The following is a 23,609-nucleotide window of genomic DNA, read 5'->3' on the forward strand; positions in this document are numbered from 1 at the left end:
GAAGGAACTAAGGCATATGGGACGCTAAACCTTAGACAACATTGCAACACAAGACAAACGCCGTCGGTGAAAAACGGAACTATTGTTGTGATGACGTAGGTCGTGAACGTTGTAACTGAGGCGTGAAGGTATTTAGGAGAAGCGTTGTGGGTTACATAGGACGCTGGAAATTGCTGAAACTAAAACCCCCTGCATGGCGTTCAAAGCACACAAAGTAACATGAGATATAATGATTTTTGCACACCTGACGTTTTGACATTTCTTGATCTGAATGAAATTGATAAGTATCAATACCTGATGAAGGCAGACGAAACGTCGTAAAATACAGAACGTATATTTAATGCCAGAAGAGAAGTACATTATAAATTGCAATATGCCTGGCAGCAACAATAACAAATACAACAATAATCTTCTTCGTCATCTTCCAATGATTTACTTCACTATAATCTATATTAAAGCTATTAAGGAAAAACATAACTAAATAAATCGACGTAGGTGTACTTATTTGTTTAGTGTTCACCTCAATCCCTATGAATATCACATCGCTTTGACATTACCAAGTGTTGGTGCCCATACTTTGCAGGACGAAGAAATTGACGTTGTGTCACAGGATTGGGCTCTTGCTACGTTCTCAATTCTTTTTCGAAAGTTGTCGTTTAAACAGTGTATGTAAGCCAAATAATTGGCACCGAAAAAAACGCAGCTTAAAACAGGAACAATACGTATAAATAATTCACAGAACATTGGCATCATTTTGATATGTTTTGAAGAAAAGACAGAGTGATGGACTGGACGGTTGATTACGAAACTACAACTTGAAACTTTTTAGAAAACAACACGTACACCAAGGTATAACCTTTTCTGGACGTAGAACGCGTCCTTACCACCCTTTCTAGACTTGGTTATAAAACAATCGATCTCATTAAAATTTCTATGTTTAATCGCTGTTTTCTAGACGGGTATTCCCATCACCCAGCAACGGTTTTCAAAAAGTATTTTGCACGGGGACGCAAACAGACATTGAATGTGATTCAGACTTCTATAGTAGTCTAGGGAAGCTTAACTCCAAAGTCATTGCGATCACGCTTTCGCAAGAAGCGACTTCATCAACGTTTAGACCTCGCATAATGCGCAATCCACACAAGCGTAGGGCGACGAGTTTCGTGAGCGCAACAAAATTAACAGAATGATAGAAAACCCTGAATCCACTTACCGTGGGAGTGCATAATCGTCCACCCACTCTTGCGCGCTAACTCACAAGGCACGGTGTGGAAGAAAAATTCCAACTTATTCACGTGCTCTTTGCAGAAACTATATAAGAAACAACAAATCTATGGTCATACCAACATGTCATTCGTTTTGTCTTCTTTCTATGACTTGACGTTAACTTCACGGATCTTACTTCACAATACCCGGTTCAGACGTTTAAAATTATAAATTAACGAATCATTGGTGTAAACCCGAGGCGAAATTAGAATCCAATTCTAAGGAAAAACTTTATCCAATCGTTGGATTTACAAGAAGTGGCAGAAAATTCCCGGTTAAGACGTTTCTTACCCAGTGGGAGATTACACCTGTCGAAGGTTGTCCTGCGGTAAGCTCCTACGCTAAAATGCGACCAAAACCCAGCTTTTACCCGTGAGTTTAAAAATGGCAACGCGTATTGTACGTTTTCAATAATTACATGTCTACCAACTTTAAGCAACATAACATTGTTAAAATATACTTATTCACTGTTTACTGTATTAACCACTAGAGCATGTGACACCGTCATTTCTAATCTCAATCGTTTAGCGGGCAATGACAGAATAGCAGGTTAATCGTTCATGCGCAACGTAGGCAAATCACTTGTTCAATGTAAAGTTTTCATAAAAAAATTAAACCTTTACTTTGATAAGGACGGTGCAAAATCATTTTGTTTGACGAAAAAAATGGGTTTGTATCTGATGATTCTTTTCGCGCCGTTTGAAAGGGTTAAACGCGTAGAATGCTCTGCTTTAAAATGTTTGCCAGCGAATCTTGTTTTCGCAACTTATGTCATAATACACATATCATATTCATAACCGAGTGTGATGTATTTAATAAATAATTTTGGTATCTTCAGAAAGGTCAGTGTATGGACTTTTTCGTGCAAAAAAATCATGCTGCTGCCTCGTAGGGTGGACTGAATCCGTAAAATCATACATAAGAAAGGATAACTTCGCGTAGTTGCCTTTTTCCGCAAAAAAACATGATTTGACATTTGACATTAACAATTGTTGAGGGAATTAGGATTTGTCGCACAATTCGATGAAGGAAAGCATTTGTTGACCATTGTTACCGAATATACTGTAAAGTACATGCAGCAAACAATGTACAGGCGCTTATGGAGGGAAGGACTTATTTGTCGCGGAATTTAACGGAGGGAAAGATGGGTCGCTCAATTCGATGGAGGAAGGGATTTGTTAACCATCAAATTTCAAACGTTATGAACGAACAAAAGGTATATGCAACAAAAAAATGTGGTGGCGTTGATGTAAGAAAGGATTTTTTCGGAATAAACTGGAAATACAGGAACATTTACATCCCGATCCTGAGTTGCAGAGACATCCATCTCTGCACTATCGTCATCGACGCTCCATAACGAAGCAACAAAGTTGGCAATATTGTATATTTAAAAACCCTTAATTCGTATTTCGAGGCGTTGTTTATACTGCGGTTACATCTGGGTAGATGTTGCATTCCAATGCTGCTTACGTCGGAAAGCTAACGAAAACATTATTAGACCAAAATCACGTGATTGCTCACGAACATTAATTGTCAGGACATTACTTGATCTAAATAAAGTTAGAAATGTTCTCATCCTGAAAAATGTCGGAAAAGTGATTTCTGTTGTCACTGGCATATACAACCCAATAGTAGCTTGTCTTCTGCAACTATCTTGCTTTAAGCAAATGAAAAAAATCAAACTATATACATCTACTATGTGTTGCGTTGTACTTTCGTACGACTGGACTTTCAAACGGTTTCAACCAAAGCTTTTCAAAGACAGAATATCGTTGTAAAGACACAATATCCCATGCAGAGATTACCTCCTGTATGTGCACCACATATTTAGCGCAATACGTCCCTCATGGCACAATATACCTATAGAGACACGCGCCACCATGTTTCCTGTTGTGTTACACCACTCGATTCAACGGGTATAAAATACTTTTAAGAAATAAAGTTGATCTGGTCAAAAATTAAATTTAAACCTTCAAAACTTTACATTCTGGGTAAATAGAGTAAAACGCAGCGTAAGGGCACTGAGATGCAGTTACGATCATCGGAGCCTGTTTTATGGTCGTTGTAACGAAGCGCTGTTTGAGAAACTATCGCCCCGACAATTACGACAAAAGAATTCAGTTTAACGATGCGACGAAGAGGTAGAACAAACTTCACATCCAATAGTGATGCTTTAACATTTAGGAGCTCTGGATCAACTGGAGGTAGCCTTTTGGTTGATCATTCGCTCATGTTGACATGGAGAAACTTCTGCAGCGCTCCGAAGTCTGAAAAGACAACATACAGCATTCAAGTGACATTTACGCGTAGAAACAATAAACTTGTTGGCGATAAGAATGTAACAAACAAAAACACTCTAGACGAAAAAGGGGGAAAATTAATGCCATTAAAACAATAAACAATATAAGTAAAGTTGCTATGCTTGTATGGGAGATGTAAAAAAGTCAGGTGTCGTTTAAAAAGATATTTCATGTAAACTTGTCTTCAGTGTGAACACTGTGCTTCGGTTCGACTGAATAAACATACCTTTGCAAAAGTTTCAAAACGTTTTTATTACAAGATATAAGTTATGTTGCATATAGGAGCAACGAAAACTATGATTATAACGTATGTGATGCACTCAAATTCACGTATTTGGAAAATCGAAGAATCCATCAGTTTTGAAAATATTTGTTGTTGCTTATGAACCTGGTTTGTGGGATAAGTGAATATCTCTTCTTCCATTCAATGGTTTAATGTACAATGTAGTTGGGGGTAGAATGAGAGGAAGGATAGCTTTATGGCCAACACATTTGCAGAAACAATAAAAGCATTAGCTTTCTGCCTTCCCACAGAGTAAACGGTGGAACCCTTTAAAACATATGTCAACAGGCAAAGCGAAAGTAATTCACTGCACAAAAATGGTACAAAAGGTAGTTGAGCCATTAAAAGGATTTGGAAACGCCCACAGTGGAATGAGCTAAGTCCACACTGCGCGGGGCAATGTATTTTATAGCAAAGCAAACATTCCCGATGTCAGTAGCGACTCTCAATTGCTACACGCATCATGTGATGCCAAAACTATTCTTTAGCCATGAAATACATTAACACACGGCATATGTGCCATGAACTACTGTGTTGTTGTGCCTTGTAAATTTAACATATACTTTAAGGATTATTGAGTGTTTGTTTATTATTTCAATGAAGTAGGGAAGAATTGTATGAATGAAACTGTGTTAATTTGGTAAAAATAAATATTTCTCAACTGACATGCAAAAGTTAAAACTTGAAAGCAAATAAAGCCCATTTTTATCTTACTGCTGAGAACGGCATGAAAATCTTCCGTACTACCCGCAGTGCCAAGTCAACAATGCGCAGGGTAATATATTATATAGCAAAGCAAACGTTTCCGTGTCCAAAAACTAAACGCATATCAAAAGCCTTAGATTTTTGTTATTACCTTTCTTTCATGTCTAACGTTATTAATGTTGGTGTGGTATTGAGGAAAATCGCCCAAACCGATCTCACCAGCTCCGCAATACAATTATTTTATCTGTAGTGATTTGCCTACGATGTTCAATCGCACTGGAAAATTTTTTAATGAGCGACTTATTCTTCAGACCGCAGATAACGCCACTCAATATAACACACTGCGTATCTATAAATTGCATTGTGGGTGATTCATGATAAATCCAAGTCGTGGATTACATTTCACATTTGCAAATTCTTGTCATTAGCCTGCGTCTAATGGGCTGTTTTAACCGTACCAATGCTACCAAGTACAAAGGCTCGTTTAATTGTATCTCATTGGAATTGTTGAACAAATGTCAAATGTCGAACCTATTTGTATTTGTATACTCCACCTTAACACACGAAATAGTTACTCACAAGTTATGCTAATCGCGTTGATTTTTTTTGTCCCAGTTGGATATTAGCGCTATGGTGTCCGCACGTAATTGCCTCCCGCGACTATGGAAACAGAAAGTTTTCTATACCGAGATGTAGGAATCACGGCAACAAGGTTCTGTTCGAACAAACACATGGTCATCTCAACGCATGCAAACGATAACACTACGATCTACGACGTTTTCGAGTGCACGAACAAAAATATACATAGTTGAAAGACGTTCCATCGCAGTCAACTCCACTGGTTCTTACTATTTAGCGACCTCATTCGAGTACGTGGAGTTGAGCAACATTTCACGGCAAATGAACAACTCAGACAAGAGTCATCAGGATAAAAGATCCACTAAAAGAGCGGAAGGTCACTACAATTAATTAACTTGAACGGTCATCGAACAACAAACGAAATTTTCCTCACGGATGAACATTCATCATTCATACTGTTGCGCTGCCCTTGACAGTGCGGGTGGGCGTGACTCCTGCGCCCGGACTGTGCAACAGAGAAATTTCTACAATAGTCGCAACGCGCAACCCACTTCCGTGAAAACGAACAAATCCGTTTTATTTTGGAGCTGCGGTTTCTACATAAACAGTTGAAGAATTAGCGACCAAAAACAAACAGAGAAATAAGCAAATTCTGCTTACCTAAATATTATAGTACCAGAGTCACAAATTTCGGGAGGTTTCAGAACAGCCAGTCAGTAGAAAACAGTTGCACTTAAATTATCCTTTTGCAAATATATAAATTCACAATAGGTCAGCAGCACTGGCAGGCAATAACAAGTCTACAGCACTGACAGGCAGCAGTGTTCCACTAAGACAAAGATTCGTGTGACGCAACAACGGCACATTGAGTTGACTTAAAAAGGCACGAGTAACGTTCAATGATTCTATCCGTAGGGTGCTTCAACTGATGTACGTCAACAGTACAGGAGGCTACAGCCTTCCCCATCGGATTAAATTCCTCCGGAACATCAGCAGCATTTAGCGGTTGCGATGGCCAGTTGGTTTCTGACTCCAGGAGAAACATTGGACCTTTTAACCAGCGACTCGAATTGACAAGGGCATCAGCGGGCAGACCTCTGGAGGCATCATCTGCGGGATTTAATTTTGTAGGAACGTGTATCCAATTCGTAATGTCCGCCAGTCGCTCAATCACTGCCAGGCGATTGGCGACAAAAACTGGAAACCGTTTGGTTGCATTTCGAATGCTTAACAGAACAGCAGTGGAATCACTTCAGAAAACTGAAGTTTCAATGGGCAAGTCTAGTTCCTTTCTCATGAGGCGATCCAACCTCGCAGCGAGCACAGCAACGGTGAGCTCCAGCCGAGGGATCGTCTTCGTGTTCAACGGGGCAAGTCGGGATTTTCCAATCAGAAAAGAACACATCACTGTCCTGTTATTGTCTTCGATGCAAAGATATGACACGGCGCCATACGCATACTTAGATGCGTTAGCGAAATGATGCAGTTGATACTTCAATGGAGGTTTCAGTTTCCAAGACCTGAAGCAACTTGGAACGACAACATTGCTTAAGTGAGGCAACTCAGCAAGCCACCTCTTCCAGTAATCGGAAATCCAATCCGGAATGTCGTCATCCCAATTTAGTTCCAATCTGCACAAGTCCTGCAGCAATAACTTGGCCCTTAGAATCACGGGAGATACGAAACCCAGAGGGTCGTAAAGTGAACTGACAGCTGAAAGGATTCCTCTACGCGTGTTTCCCTTGATGTGGGTATGTCGAATACTGATGTCCCGTCGCCAAAAACGCTCTTCCACAAACACGCTATCTCCCGTTGGAACATGACTTGCGCAACCTTCAGAAGACGGACATGTGCTTGGCTCCTTGCAGACGAACCAAGTGCGGGACCAAAGAGTGACCAGCCAAGAGATGTCTTTACAGCACAAGGGGTCCCCTGCGGTCCAGAACGTGTATACATTGTACGTTGAAGGCTGCAGGAGTATAAGCTCCGATCAGTATCGGCACAGTTCCCCCTTCCAAACGACGCAGGGGCAACTCCTGGAGGTGATTGGACTCGGCAAGCTTTTTCGCATCTGGGATCCTATTCGGCGACACGGGAATTTTGTCGATGGATAGCACTTCCGGCAACAACAACGGCTCTCCGTCATCGAGCGGCATGACTGTGAAAGATACAGTGGAGCCTTGGTACACTCGCGATTGATCTGTCAAAGTGCTCAGACAATTTTTTCGATCCTTGGATTGCAGACCAAGTTTATCAATCAGATCTTGTTCGCAAAATTCCCAACCTTTTTTTCTCCAATTTACACCCTGGAAGTCTTGGAAGATTAAACCCTCACTAATTTTGCAAAATAATAATAAGGAAAGAGAGGTTTTGAAATACGTACCCGAACGTACAGTGAAAAGTTCGCAAATATCTTGCTTACAAAATTACCCCCAAGTTATGTCAAATTTACCCCCGGTTGGGCACCACTGGTTCAGGGTATCAATATTCTTTTGTGTGTAAACAAGCGCTTTCCCGTCCTGCTGTATACTGTGAATGTTTTTATTGCCAGTTGTACGCAACAGCTTCTGAAAGCGTTGTTTGGAACCAACCTTGTGAGCCAGAGAGGATAGTCTGCGGATAATTTATCGGGAAGCAAATCCTCCCTCGTATCACCGAGAACCAACAGTAACTCCAACGAATTCAAAACTTCATTTTACCACCAGGTTCGATTCTCAACCCAGTCACACTAAATAAAAACAAATTGAGGACAACTTAAATAAATAATATTATTGCCTCCACATTGCTTATCATATGATTATTGTAACACGGGGCCTGACGGCACTATTGGTTGAAAATTACTTGGCCATAGTGTTTCCACCTTGTTTTCTCCGTAAAGTTGCACCAAGTTTGGTGCCCAACGGATGACGGTGATTGTATAGTCACCACAAAGTGGAAGTCTTTGCTTGGCCGTTTGGTCAGCAAAGTCGTCTGAAAGTCACACCAGCTGCACTGATGAAACCTTATAGATCAAAACAGTGGCCATCTGTATGCAATTTACACAATTCGTATGATAGGCTCCACTTTGCTTAACAGAGAATGACGTTCTATGCAGTATCGTCAGCAGGTGGGCAGGAACAAAAAGTCGTTGTCAGAAACTTTGCCGGTTGTCGAACTTCTCGTTTACAATTTCTTGGCACTGTGGAGTTTTTGTCACTCACAAAGTCATTTTAACTCAGGTCTTATCAGGGATCGTTTGGATTGAATTTAAACTCTAGAATCTAAAACAGTTCGCTGTTTCGTTCAGTTTGGTCTTTATTATCGACCATAAAAATGATGCTATGGCGTTCAACATTAAGGTGAAAATTAAGGAATCAAAGAGACATTTGAACTGTGAAGTTTTCAAGTTCGCAACAAACGCAGTATGTTTAACACTTGTTGCGTTTTAATGCGTGTTCTTCTGTAAACTCCGTAATCCGACACCAATCAGGTAAACAATTTTGTATTAAGATGGCTGAAACGTACGGCAGCAGTCCAAATGAAACCACAAGCAGAAATGGAATGGAATGGAATAATCATGCAAGCCAATGTGGCCCATATAAAGCATGAACACAAGTCACAAGTACCCGCTAGGCATGTCAGGGCGGACCAACAGGTTGCGGCACTTTATAGTCCTTTATTGTTTTAGAGCCAGGGCGGTCGTTGTTTAAAGGTCTGTAATTATTACTCTACCACGTTTAGTTTGACCTTTGTACGTGGAAACCCGGTCACGAATATAAACAGTTCCAATATTACAATTTTCATATTAATATACACTGTGTTCGCTACACACTCAACAAAAGTGCACACGTTGATCTCTATCGCCGCTGGTGCCACCAGTTTTATATTTGTATTGCCACTATGTGCTCTGTCGTCGTGTTGTTTTAAATGCGAGCCAGATGACTCTTCGACCTCAAAAACAATGCGTTTGTGTGTGAATTGGACGACTGGGGTTATTAATTTGGTTGGTGAGAATTTGTCGGTTAACTTGTTCATTAAATAACCGCATACAAGCAATAGGAGAACAACAGACACAAACAGAAGAGAGATATTCGTAACTCCCTTTCAATCCGTTGCATCACCGGATTCTCTCATCTCCATTCATTAGCCAAATCGCATCCTTTAGTATGTATGACACTATGGTATCACAATATGATAGGAGAATACTATATGAAAACATTTCTTAATTTGCTACGAGAATATAATGCCTGGTAAAGCAATAAATTTAGAAATAGAAATAAAATTAGAGACAAAAGGTCAATAGTTGTTATGTCACAAGTGCCAACCTTTGGACTGGACTAACAGGCACGTAAGTGTTTACCCAAGTCCCAGTTGAAATGTATGCAGAAGATAGCATTCAGGCAAATATGTAACGTTACATCAACTACATGCGGCAGCATGAGCAAAATAATTATGATTTACATGGCTTTGTGGTTTCAAAAATTTTGTATACTTTTCAAATATTGTCTAATTGTGCTTTTAGTTTTAAATGTTTCAAACGGTTTCTTCGCAAACGCAACTCTCATCTCATCAGTTACAAAAAATTTAAAGGTATGGAAAAAGCGAACCCCGATTTCACAAATACTGTGATAGATTATAACTTCTAAACAAAAACCAATGAGTTGCGCAATGTTTTTGACCATATTCATATATTCTTCGCTATTTCAGATTCAACTGAGTCCGACGTTGACCCGACAACAAATCAAACGAAAGGAAAATAAACGAACATTTACAAATTGTCGTTATTCCTCATATTTTCTCCAAACATTCTTGCATTTTGTTTTCTTGAAACGCCTACGTCACTGTCGATGACGATTTTTATGCGTAGCAGAATTATTCTAGCACGCGCGAATAAAATGGTTCACACGGTTTACAATCTTTTGAAAACTTTGGGCACCCCTGATATCAGTAATACTTCTACCATTGTATTTATAGACAATCTTTTGAGTGTGGGTAACAAAATACAATGAATTCTTAGGCTAAAAAGCCGATGGTGTAAGAAGGAAACCCTCCAGATGATACCAAGTTCTTTTAAGTTTTAAACCATCACTTGGGCGCGAAGCACTGAGTAATGTACATACTTCTTCGTAGCATCGTCGCGCTTTACCCTGCTGTAAAATTTTAAAGGTTTATAATTAATTATTGACCAGAACAACCATAGCCTATGTAAATAGTTCGATGCGTTTGCTGTGTGAGGACTAGCTTATGTAAGTTTGCATCAAAGTGCTGCTGACCAGATTTCATCGGTAAGCAACATCTATTTGGAGCAGTTTTTGCTTCGATAGACACCCAGAAAATTAATAAATTTTTTGCTTCCTACCAGGTTATACGGGTGAGGTTTTACTATTGTTTGTAATTGCGTGGTCAGGGAGGTTAAGTCGTGAGGCCTGCAAAAATGTCACGATCAGTTTGCAACCAAACCAAAAACACCATTACCTGCAGGGTTTGGTGAAGTACGATAGTCTATCAACCCCTCTACGATAAGTGAAGTTCAGGAGTTCATTCGGCACCGAAAAGGTCACGATTATATAAAGTGTATTTGATTATTCCGCAACTTTTCGAAGCACCGACTAACATAACTAATGTGATCGATTTACTGATGAGTTTAGCAGAACAGGCAATCTATGTCGCGATGTCATTCTGGCCAGTTTGTAGCAGGTTTAAACAAAAGTAAACAGTCAGTTATTTGCATTTGAACGGCGCAGTTTGCACTTTGACCATTTTGAGGTTTAGGTGATCATACGTATTGTAGCATGAGTAGGCTACAAGCCCCTATAAAAAAAAATTGTTGGAAATTCCCATGCGGCTAAAATAATTCCCTTTTGCATGACAACTATATGCGGATGCATCGGAAATGTGGATGACTTTTGTAAAAATTTAACAATATAAATGTTAAACTGTGCAACCATGCAAGTTCTCAATTTATTTTAAATTGTTTGTTTGTAGTCACGCCAGTACATATGGCTTCGTCCGGCGTCACTGCGCTACGTTGGGAGGGCTTCTACATATGGGCGGTTGTGGGGATTTCGATCCTCAAAGTTTGCTTCTTGTGTTTAACTGGGCGTTACCTTGCCAACTTTGTCATGGCGGCCGTGATCTTCACGCGCAAGAGGCCAAACCAACAAACTCTGATAAAACGTTATTTCTCCCACTATTTAACCTACTTTACAGAATATGATAAAATTGAAAGTCTAACATGAGGTTAAACTCTCCAAGTCGTGGCATCCCAGCATTACAAAATATTGTAGCGACTACTGCGTATTTATCGAACCGTGACATGCGTCGATTGATTTTTTCTACATGTGTCTCGTTTTATGTTAATTTTTGAAGTGCCCGTCATTCTGATTTGTTGGCGCCTGAATAAACACCGCCACAGGTGTAAATTCGGAAGAATAAACCTATTTTTTTGTGTGATAACGAAAAGTATTTTATCTCTGGAAGGACATTTTTTTGTTAGAAAATTTGTGCCTTGATGAAGACTAATTAACTATTACTTGGGTTGTTCTGTTAGGGAACCTCCAAAAATTATCTTCATTGTAATAAGTAGCAATATTTATAAGGAATATCTGTACCCTTTTCTGTTGAAATGTCTTCTGTGGACGGGGGTAAGTAATATCTGTCAGTTTATTGGTTGACCCAAATAAAGCAAAAACTGTTTCGGTTATTTCAAGCATATGTTTTTATTTAAGAATACAGCGGTACTGGACCAAAGCACAAAGCTATACAAATAGTCCGACCGAGTTCCCAACAGGACAACATTTTTGAAATCGATGCTGATGAACTTGAACGAATATTTGGACAACCAGATGTGGTCAACACACCGGTTGCAATCTATTCAATCGCTGGAGTTTTCAGGGGAGGAAAATCACTTATGTTGAATTTCTTCCTCCGTTATCTGAGGGCGGAAAGAAATAAAAAAGTACAAATAAATAAAAAAATTAACCGTTTTAAATGTCGTTTGTAACAGTCAGATTCATGGCTTGATTCCAAAGAAGATGAACTGGTGGCAGGATTTCCATGGCGAGGTGGTAACGAGGGACACACACAAGGAATTTGGATTTGGGATGAGCCGTTTTTTATTGATACACCACATACACAAGTAATGATCAAAGTTGATGGTTGTGGGAAAACGCTTTCCAACTTGCTGCCTTTCGGCCTTTTGTAAAGTTCCATATATATTTGTAGCAGCAAATAGCAAACACACGAGCATTCGTATTAAAAGTTGTTAACAGACCTGAACCACTACCTACTAGGTTTGTTAAAAATGACTAATAACGACGAAATAATTTCCTATTTTTTTATTTTTGTGAACGTGAAAAAAAAAGTAATGAAAAGAAGTAACGCAAAACATTAAAACAAAACCGTTTGATTTTTGAGAGCCACTGTTTTGGAATATTTGCAGTTTTGCTGCGGTTATGCTCTTTCGCAGGGTAAATACAAATGGTAAATTTTTAGGTGGCCTTATTTCTTATGGATTCTCAAGGGTCTTTTGATAATCAAGACTCTGTGAAAGGCTGTTCCTTTATATTTGCACTCAGCACTTTGATGAGCTCCGTTCAAATCTATAATGTGTACAGACAAATTGGAGGAAACGATTTACAGCATCTTCAGGTAAGTCACATACAGCATCTTCAGGTAAGTCACAGTGGCGATATTAAGTGAATTAAGTGCATAAAGGTGGTTTATATTTCTGGAACTCCAAAAGGAGCAAAAGACGTTCAGCGCCCGTATACGATCTTGATTTATTAACCGAAATAATAAATTCGCCTATTGGCATTTTCAGTTTTTGTCTAAAAGTATAGCAATAAAATAATACCAAAACAAAAAACTTAACAGTAAGTCCACTTTCGGGATTGCTAAGACAAAAACCGAAGCGTATAAAAACAATTAAACTTTTCCTGGGACAAGCCGCTGTGGTAACACGGACGCAAGAAAACGCCGAGAGACTGCACGCACACAGAATACAAAACAGTGACGGAAATAAAGACAAAATAAATTAATGAACGCAAAGATAGTCATTTTTTACAAGGTAGAAACATGGGCTGAATATGTATTGACGCCCTGAGGTTGCTTAGCCATTTATCTTCACAAATGTAACTATAGGATGTTCTTGGACAAAAATTACCGTAAAACAATTTGCAATGTCCGGTTTGTTTTTGAATAAGATGGGGTGTTTATTTTGATAGTGTTTTACCAGCGCCATCTTGTCAACTTTGGCATCTTTAAAACAACCTGTTCGCCATGTAGAACGGTGTGAATTCCACCTCGTGCTAAAACGATTTTTAATTTAGCCAATATATTGTTCTTGTGGTGCAGGAAGCCACGTAAATTCCGTAATTTTTTTAATGTAGGTTTTATCGCAAGGAGATGGTGTGGTGGAAAGGGTTGTGATGCAGGTGGCAAAGTGTATCGTCGTCTTTTTTCTTCTTCCGCCGCATAATGCGCATTTCCCGCAAAGGCCGAGAATACCTATCAACCTGTGTGTTTCCGAGTGCAAATGCACGGTGGTTAATGAAAATGGCGCAAAGTGCTTTTGGTCGCTTGAGGGTGATGGACGATGCAGGTTTAACGTGTTATCACAGCGGCTTGTCGCAGGAAAAGTTTTATCGTTTTTCATTGATTCGGTTTTTGTCTTGGCAGTCCCAAAAGTAGACTTACTGTTTTGTTTGATGTGGTTCTTATTTTTTATTTTATTGCTCTTCTTTTTAGACAGAAACTAAGGATGTCAATAGGCAAAATTAATATTTCTGTTAATAAATCAATATTTTATACTGGCACTGATCGTTTTTATTCCTTTTGAAGTTCTGGGAATATAATATTGATTCGTAAACACATATCCGTCGGTCACCGACTTGCACAGACTGATTCCTGCAGTCACTTTTGACATTTTCTCTATTAAATGTTGTTTAGCTATTTACACAATACGCAACTTTAATGTTACGACCGCTTGTGAGCAGCCTGGTCCTGCGCTGTCGTCCCACTAGGCAAAAACGCGCCCACCCAACTTCATAACCAACAGGACAATCCACTCCTGGTCGTCTTGTGTAATTAGGTTGCGTAGCGGTTTTTCTGCAACCACAACAATCATAAATAGCAGATTGGCACGTCACAATATACGTAGTGAAACAATTAATCCTTAATTTCAAATATACAAGACTCGGAAATTATGTCGCCGAGTCAAAGCACTTCACAAGTTCAAAACAAAAAGAAACGTACCAACTGTGGGCTGACCCAGGTCTGTACTAGCCTGCGGCTAGTGGTTTCACCAACGTTCAATTCAGATAATGTTTTAACCCTTATTTTGACTATAAACCAGATATATAGTTAGCATTTTAACAGCAGTACAATTCAACAGCAGCACAATCTCGCCCACAACATGTCGTCCAAAAGACAGCCACATGCGCGGATGAATACAATGAGTGCATGCAAGAAAAGCGTCGGGGTAATAAAGGACTGAGCAGGCAGAAGGGAAACAGCAGCAGCAACAACGCGCAACAAGCCGGAGGCATGTCGCGTGACAACAACATGGGAGCACAGCAGCGACGTCATCATTAACGATGTGTCAGGCTGTAGTACGGACCTAGATGTTGAGTCCTGTTGCTGTTTCCCTTCTGCCTGCTCAGTCCTTTATTACCCCGACGCCTTTCTTGCATGCACTCATTGTAGTACTGATGATGAACGCAGTGTTCGAAACGTTTACTAATACGTGAATGTGTTTCACCTCTTACATTGTTCACCCTTAATGAGAGGGACGTTGCCTGTTTCTTTGATGGTTAAATGAACAGGGCGGTGTACAAGTAGTTGCATGCGTACCATATCTGCTGTAGTAATAACACATGTCGGAAGGTGGCGCTTGTGAGAAACGAGGACGTTGGTAGTCCTGTCTGCCATAAAAATTTGACGTCATAAATAATCTCGGCTAGGAGGTAGCAAAACAGCAACGGTTTGAGCTGTTTTCAAGGCCTGTAGTTCTTTGGTCATTTCGCTTAGACGCCTCTCCATATTGTCATTTATGAACATTTGAGTGCTGGCCATAATGTTTTACGTCAGTTAGTATGAATTTTGTCAGTTAGTATGAATGATGAATGTTCGTCCGTTCTAAACGAGTTGACGTGAGTCTGGGAAGTGCACGTAGCTAATTGTAACAGGTTGATGTCGGGACAAAGAAATTGCGTGTTAAAAATAGATCAATAATACTGCGAACTGTTTTCTAATATGACCTGGTAGATGCACCAGACAGTGTTACAGGGTACACTGCTTCCGCCGCGACGGCTGTTTTGCAAGCTGTATTTTGTCATTATGTTCTATTCTGAGATATTCGATACCAGGAAACGCGATGTCACGTCTGACAATTGATTGATTTCACAGCCTAAAGCAATAAACGTCCATTTATAATCGGAAAAATCGGAAAAGAAGAATATCTGCATAAAGGAAGTCATAGCCGAATGATTTCTGCCTAGTCCTTTTTTAATATTACTATGCTGTGTTGGATGATGCTTGTGCGATCACTGCTTATAGTAACAACTACGACTTACTATCAAATTTTTGGAGGAAGTGAGACGCCAAGTTCATTATTTCGCCTTTACGTCTGCGAGTTGAGATAACGAAGCCATACCAACAATAACAAGGCTATTGCAGCACAAGAGAAAACCGCGTAGTGATGCGATAAAACGGAAAAGTTTCGGATTCGGCCTTAATGACGTCATAAATTTGCATATTGGTCGTTTATGTTTTCGCTGTAGCAACATAACTTTGTTCTGATGTCGTATTTTTGCGTTAATTTTGCCGAACAAACCAATAACGTTTTTTTTTGCCATTATAAGGTAACGCAGTAAAAATATGATTGGAAAACAAAGTTCCGTAAAGGGCAGCCATTACATAGTATTTTATATTACTTAAGCACATGTATTTGGTGTTGGATTTTCATGATAACTGCATTAATTACATGAAAAACATTACCGAGCAATGAACACGACAATAATATTTACCAAATAGTATTTAAGTGTTTTAACCGAAATCCATCAAAACTGTAAATAGCATAGATAAGAAATTTGTAGACAGGTGACACAATGCTCTGTTGCAAAATCGATTCTTAATTTCATGAAAAAAAAGCGAATCACATCGTGTGACGTATAGGAAGTAAGTCATGTGTCTGTGGGTTGTGAGATTGTTTTACTTGGATTGGGCAATATTACCCATGATGCGTTAATTTATAATTTTCATTTGAGATTCGTGAGATAAAGGTAAAGTCATAGAAAGAAGACAAGACAAATGACATGTTGGTACGACCACAGACTTGTTGTTTCCCATAGTTTCCGCAAAGACCACGATGTGCGCAAGAACGTGAATAAGCTGGATTTTTCCTTCATACAGTGCACCACACCGTGCCTTTGTGGGTTAGCGCGCAAGAGTGGGTGGACGATTATACTCTCCCACCGTGTGTGGATTCAGGGTTTTCTATTATTCTGTTTTAATGTGATCGATCGTTTTGAAGTTAAGTTTAGAACAGTTGGTATACCCGTCATGCCTTGGTGAACGTGTTGCTTTGTTGAAAGTAAGTGTGAAGTTGAACAAAATGTACGGTCCAGCTCATCACTGACTTAAGTTACTGTATTTTGTCAGTGTTCTGTAAATTTTTCGTATTGTACATATTTACGTTCTGTTCGTTTTTATCGAGACCCAATGTGGGTGTCATTTTGTTTGGCATACACACACTATTTAAACTGAGGAAGATCATATTTACTCCTGTGTAGAGATTGAAGTAGTATCACTGAACAGGTACAGCTACGTCTATATATTTAATTATGTTGTTCCATAATAGCATTGATATAGATATTAATGAAATAAATCATTGGAAGATGAGAAAGAAGATTATTTTAGCATTTGTGCTAAAACACACTTGATTTTTGCATGTGCTCTTGCAGGAGACATTAAAAAGGTAACATTTAAAAATAGTTCTATTACAAGAGGTATATAAAACGTATACGTGTATACACTTGTATGTCGAGCCTTTTGAAACACGCAAATTAATTCATTTTTAATTTGGCGAATGCGGCGTGGCGTTGCTAATCGTGCGTTTATTTGTCTTCCAACAAGGGTCATTTATTTGGGATGGCTTCTTGTAAACGAGACTTCCCAGGGTTAGCTTCTCGATAACCACGTTTGGTTCTGAGATGGTTAATTTTAAAATGCAATCTGTTATTTTTATTGCCTATTACGCAAATTATGCACTGTATGTATTAAAGAAAGGCGCAACACCGTATAAGAGTTATCTTATGTTTGCCTTTAGTGTCTTAATCAGAATAAAAGCACGTGACACAACAGAAACTGAAAATTTATATGACTAAAATCTATGTGAGGGCAGTGAACAGGAAATCGAATGCGGCGAAAACGAAATACATAATGTTGTGATATATTGACGCAATGCTGAAAATACATCACTGCAGTGTCACCTTCTTATGTGACGCTATTTAACGTGATGGATTGCAAAATAATTAGTGACAGTAAGGAGAAAATGGCAGATATCATGCGTCATCGGTCGCTAAATGAGGCAGCAATTGCGAGTAGTTCTTCCGATTGCGACATCATTAGTATATTAGTGGTTTTATATTAATATAGCAGTGGTTTTATATTTTTATATAAGTGGTTTTATATTAATATATAATTGATTTTATAATAATATATAAGTGGTTTTATATTAATATATCAGTGGTATTACACAGCCTGCAAGAAATCATGTATACCGTTTGGTCCAGCTTGGCTTAAAGCGTTCCATTGCGCCACCATAATAAATGTAGCAACGTTTTCACATACTTAAAAAGAAGATGATTCTTTGAACACGTGTTTATTTGTAGTTTATCGCTCTATGCTGTTTTATATTTGCTGTTGATTCAATTACACCCAGGAAGAATAGGTTGCAAATTTGCCTGTGCGACATTAAGGATCTAACTAAGCCACGAACAAAAGTCTGCGAATTTCTATTACTTATTAAACATTGTACACCAATGCTGTGTTGCTAATACTATTTCATCTTTCAATTTCTCTTAACACCCTCTTTTCTTACAAGAGTTATTCAAACTTTACAATCATTGTCACTTACATGTGACACACAGTTCTCCGATCTCGTACAACGGTGAAAGAGTTCTTATCATAATACTTGTTGTTGACACTGGTTTGACAAGTATATAGTGGATAATGATCATGGTTGTCTGTTTTGCACCTTTATACGTGTACATCCTGATGAAGGCTATGTTATACAACAGAAACGTTGGTATTAACAAACATTATTGCCATATGGGGCTTTCTGCAGTGATAATGGCAACAGCATCAGAGATGAATTGCTGTCAATTAGCGTCAGAGACTATTTCCCGGCTTAAGTTGACTGTATTGATTGGAACCCTTCACCTTAGCAACAAAACCACAACTATACGTAGCAAGGCACGCGCCGCAAAATATCATGCATCACTTTTCCAGCTGCAGTGTTTAACAAGCTCTTTTATTAAAAGCAAAACTTTACAACAGAGATAAACCACACACGTGTCGCTTTTTTTCCTTTTGTGCAGCAGAATGGTCTGCGCGAAAAAAGAATTAAAAGTTTGGGTACATAGGCTTCTTCGCACACACACGGTTAGCCAGCTTTTATAAATTCCTTCTTACAAAATCATATATTTGTAAGGGGTTTATTTACGGAAGTGTCTTCGGAATCTTAGGAATGAACAGTGACCAATCGATGGGTCCCCAGTATTTTTATAGACATTTGTTATAGACTCTTAAAAGTTCGAGGTCTTCAAAATTGTAATCATTAATTTGGGAGTTTCGTCAGTGATTGATTGGGGGCGAGGAAGAATGTATGTTGGGTAACAACCGAGCACAGCACAAACTAGTCATTGAAACAAGACAACAGTCCATCTATCATCAGCACTTGTGGTTTGTTTAACTGTAGTGCAGAGGTTTGTGTTAAAAATGTTTTATTTATCAAAAAAGAACAAAGGCTTCTAAGAGAAGTCCTTTTGTATTGGATCTTCATGGTGTAGAATTTAACAGATTTGCTTTCGTTTAAGAGATGTGTAAAATATCTATGTTAGAGACGGTTACATTACGCTATTGCTCTCTCTGTGGCAATTAGGATCGTATTCTAAAAGGGTCTTCCTAACTGAAAATAGAAAAAAAAATCAGTACAACTCGTGTTTCTGACCTAAATCAATGGTTGTTTACGCATTGTGCAAATTGTGTTTTGTGCTACACGCGCAGAAATGGCGATTTGTCGATAGAGGTTAAAAAGTTGTGGAGTTACCAAATTGCTCCCACAGGTCAATTGTCGTCAACTCGCGGCAAAATATAAATAATTAGATTTTGCGGGGTGTGTCGTCACAGAAAATAAAGTTCCCAGCACCAAAAGCTAGACTAAAGACAGTGAATAAGAAATAAACAATGTTGTGATTTGTGGTGGCATGCTAAAAACACATTACTGTAGTGCAACCTTTTTATGTGACGTATAATCGGCTTTAAAGTGACTCATTGTAAATGAATGAGAGACGGTAAGGAGTAAATGGCAGGTAAAGTGTTGCAACAAAGCACGCGTATACACGTAGTTCTTCCACCTGCGAAATTATCATTATTATATTTGTGGTTTTACTTCTTCACGTTTCCCTCAAAAGCTCATGTTTATCGTCCTGTGTTGTTTTATGTCCGTTGTTGATTTCAATTACACCTAGGAAATGATAGGTTGCAAACTGATCTGTGCGATATTAATCTTCGACGCTAGCATTGTACTCGTAATAATTGCACGGTCAACAGCATCAACATTCTCATACATTTACCCCATGTCCTCCATCTTGAAACCATCCCTGACCTGCTTCTCCCAATCTTCACCGAGGTAATACACTTCATACCCGAGAAGTTTTGATGTTTCTTGCATTGATGTTTTGCCAGTTTTGGCCACACCCGCAACCAACACTTTACTCTTGTTGCAACTTGATCTTGTTATTGTGGTTAGTCACTTGTGGCAAGCACAATGGATTTGCATCATTCTTATCAAAGTAAATTTATATTTTGTTTGTAAAATATTACATTGAGCGAATGATTTAACTAGTTTGCTGGATATTTTGTCACTGTTTGCCAAACAATTGACATTAGGAAGGATAGCGCCACATATTTTTGTGATTAATTGCAGTAAACAGTAAAAATGTTGAGCAATGTGTCGGAAGCTGGTAAACATCAACATTGAAAAAGTATTCTGTAGACGTTGTCATTATTTAGTATCTTGGAAGAAAAGATGGTGTTTGGTGGAATTAAAATTGATGAAAGCAAACTACATACGTAGGAAATTTGTAGACTAGTGTAACATTGCTGTGTTGCAAAATCGATTCTTAATTTCATAGAAAAAAACAAAACCCATGTTTTGACCTACAGGAAGCAAGTCGCGTGTTTTTGGGTGGTGTGATTCTTCCACATGAAGAACGCAACACTACCCACGATTTTTGACCTTCGACGTTTATTGATTTGCTAAATATGCGTTGTATCAGTAATAATTGCACGGATTGTCAACAACAGCGTCAACTTTCTCAAACATTCGCCTCATGTCCCCATCTTGAAACCATCCCTAACATTCTTGCCCAATCATCACCGAAGTTCTCCATAATATCATGCACTCTGTACCCGTGAAGTTTTAATGCTTCTTTCATTGATGTTGTGTCAGTTTTGGCCACGCCCGCGACCAACACTTTTCCTCATGTTGCGACTTGGTCATGTGTTTGGTCACATTCGAGTTTCGATGTTAACTATTGAAAAATGTGCAGATCCGTGAGGATAAAGGTAAAGGCATAGAAAGAGAAGACAAGACAAATGGCATATTGGTATGACCATAGACTTGCGGTTCCCCATAGTATCCGTAAACAGCACGATGTCCGCAAGGACGTGAATAAGCTGGATTTTTCCTTCACGCAGTGCACTACACCGTGCTTTGAGAGTAAGCGAGAGTGAGTGGGTGGACGATTATACACTCCCACGGTGTGTGGTTTCAGGGTTTTCACTTTTTCTGTTAGGTTCGGTGCGTTCACGAAACTCGTCGTCCATATATCACGTTTGTGTGGATTTCGTATAATGCGAGGTTTAAACGTTGGCCATGTCGCTAACCATGTTCTTGGGCAAGATTGATTGCAATACTTTGGAGTTAAGCTTGTCCGAAATACTGTGGATGTTGGGATAACAATGTAGGATTTTGCCCACGCTTTTTGCACTTGGAGTCCAGTAATCGTTGAATAAGATTTGTAAAGTTTTTTAATACCGTAACGTACACTTGTAAGTCGGCCCTTTTTAAACACGCAAATTTATTCACGTTTACAAAGCTGCATTTACGTTTACATTGGTAAATGAGGTGTGGCGTTGCCATTCGTAAGTTTGTTTGTTTTCCAACAAGGGTCATTTATTTGGGATGGCTTCCTATAAACGAGACTTCCTGTGGTTAGCTTATTGATAACCACGTTTAGTTCTGAGTTGGTAAATTTTCAAGTGCATTCTGTTATTTTTTGATTGCTTACGACAAAAATTATGTACTGTATATGTATTGAAGAAAGACGCAATACCGTATAAGAGTTACCTCATGTTTTGCTCTGGAGTCTCAATCAGAAAAAAACCACGTGCCACAACGGAAACGAACAATTCTTATCACTAAAATCTTTGTGAAGGCAACAAGAAATTGAATGCGGCGAAAAACGAAATAAACAATTTTGTGATACACCGGTGCGATGCTAAAATTACAACACTGCAGTTCTTCTGTGACGCATTTTAAAGTGATGGATTGTAAATTAATTAGTGACAGTAAGGAGATATGGCAGGTTTCATGCGTCATCGGTCGCTAAATGTGGCAACAAAGTACGAGTAGTCCTTCCTCCTGCAAAATCATTATTATATAAGTAGTTTTATATTTATATATCAGTGGGGGTTTTACCCAGTCTGCAAGAGGTCACGTACCATGTGGCCCAACTTGACTTAAAGCCTCCCATTGCGCCATGGTAATAAATATAGCAACGTTTTCACAAACTTAAAAAGATGATGATTCCTTGAACAAGTTTCATTTGTAGTTTATCGCTCTGTGTTGTTTTATGTTAGTTGTTGATTCAAATACTTCTGGTAAAAGATAGATTCCACCCGATATTTAGGGTTTGTCTAAACCAAAAACCAAAAACTGTAATTTCTATTTTTTTTAAACATTGTACACCAATACTCTGTGGCCAATTATATTTCATCTTTCAATTTCTCCTAACATATTAGTTTATTGATATAGGGTATTTGCAAATGTCCAATCACTTGCACTGTCAGTGACATGTGACACACAGTTCTCCGATGAAATCGAGTTCTTATCTTAATACGATACGTGTTGTTGACATTTGTTTGACAAGTGAATGGTAGATTATAATCGTAGTTGTATGTTTTGCACCTTTATACGTGTACATCCTGACAAAGGCTGTTGCATATTCACCGAAACGTTAATATTAATAAACATCATTGTCATAAGAGGCTTTTTGCAGTGATAATGGCAGCCGCATCAGTGATGAATTGCTGTCAATTGACGTCAGAGACTATTTCCCGGCTTAAGTTGACTGTATTGCTTTTAACCCCACACCTTAGCAACAAAATCATAACTATACGTAGCAAGGCAGTCGCCGCTTAATATCATGCACCACTTCTCCAGCTGTAGTGCTTACTAAGCTCTTTCATTAAAAAGCAAAATTGTACAACAAAGATAAACGAATCACGTGTCGCTTTTTCCGTTTGTGCAGCACTTGCGTTTGCGCGAAGAAAGAAATGAAAGTTTGGTTGATGTAGGCTTCTTCGCAACAAACACACTTGGCAAGCTTTGATGAACTCCTTCTTACAAAATGGAATATTTGTAAAGGGTTTGCCAACTGAGGGTGTTCAGAATCTTACAGATGAACAGTGACCAATCCATGGGTGCACAGTATATTTGTAGACATTTGCACTCTCTCTAATGTTCAATAAAAAGAGGTCTTTAAGATTTTATTCATTAATTTGGGAGTTTCATCAGTGATTGATTGGGGACGAGGAAGAAGGTACGTTGGGTCGGAGCCGTGTACAGCACAAGCTAGTCATTAAAACAAGTCAACAGTTCATCTATCACCAGCACTTGTGGTTTGTTTAACTGCAGTGTAGAGCTTTGTGTTAAAAATGTTATATTTATCAAAGAGGAACACAGGTTTCTAAGAAAAGTCCTTTTGTGTTGGATCTATAAAATTTCACAGTTTTGCTTTAGTATTAGAGTTGTGTAAAATATCTATGTTAGAGAAGGTTACAGTATACGCTCTTGCTATCAGTGTGGAAAAATACGATCGTGTTATTATGAGGTCTTCCCAAAAATCACTACAACTCGTGTTTCTAACCTAATTCAATGGTTGTTTATACATTGTGCAAATTGTCTGATACGGTACACGCGCAGAAAT

The 23,609-nt window shown here is 38.8% G+C and overlaps 1 protein-coding gene and 1 pseudogene across 1 annotated transcript; both read right to left on the minus strand.

The window, feature by feature from the left end:
- Positions 1–6,385: 6,385 nt before the first annotated feature.
- LOC145895943 (uncharacterized) lies at positions 6,386–7,289 on the minus strand. The gene is made up of 2 exons (XM_082984712.1): positions 7,095–7,289; positions 6,386–6,775 (listed from the first exon to the last, which is right to left on the minus strand). The coding sequence occupies exons 1-2, from the start codon at positions 7,287–7,289 to the stop codon at positions 6,386–6,388; spliced, it is 585 nt and encodes a 194-aa protein (XP_082840838.1).
- A 5,877-nt stretch (positions 7,290–13,166) lies between these two features.
- The window catches only part of LOC145895283 (uncharacterized), a 28,715-nt pseudogene continuing 18,272 nt past the window's right edge, over positions 13,167–23,609 (minus strand).

Source organism: Ascidia mentula, chromosome 3, assembly GCF_947561715.1.
Source record: "Ascidia mentula chromosome 3, kaAscMent1.1, whole genome shotgun sequence".
In the NCBI taxonomy this organism is placed as follows: Eukaryota; Metazoa; Chordata; class Ascidiacea; order Phlebobranchia; family Ascidiidae; genus Ascidia; species Ascidia mentula.

Coding starts and splice junctions, on each gene's coding strand:
- LOC145895943 (XM_082984712.1), bottom strand. CDS start 7,289: ATGCCGCTCGATGACGGAGAGCCGTTGTTGTTGCCGGAAGTGCTATCC. Junction 6,776..7,094: donor ATACTCCTGCAGCCTTCAAC/GTACAATGTATA, acceptor TTATTGCTGCAG/GACTTGTGCAGATTGGAACT.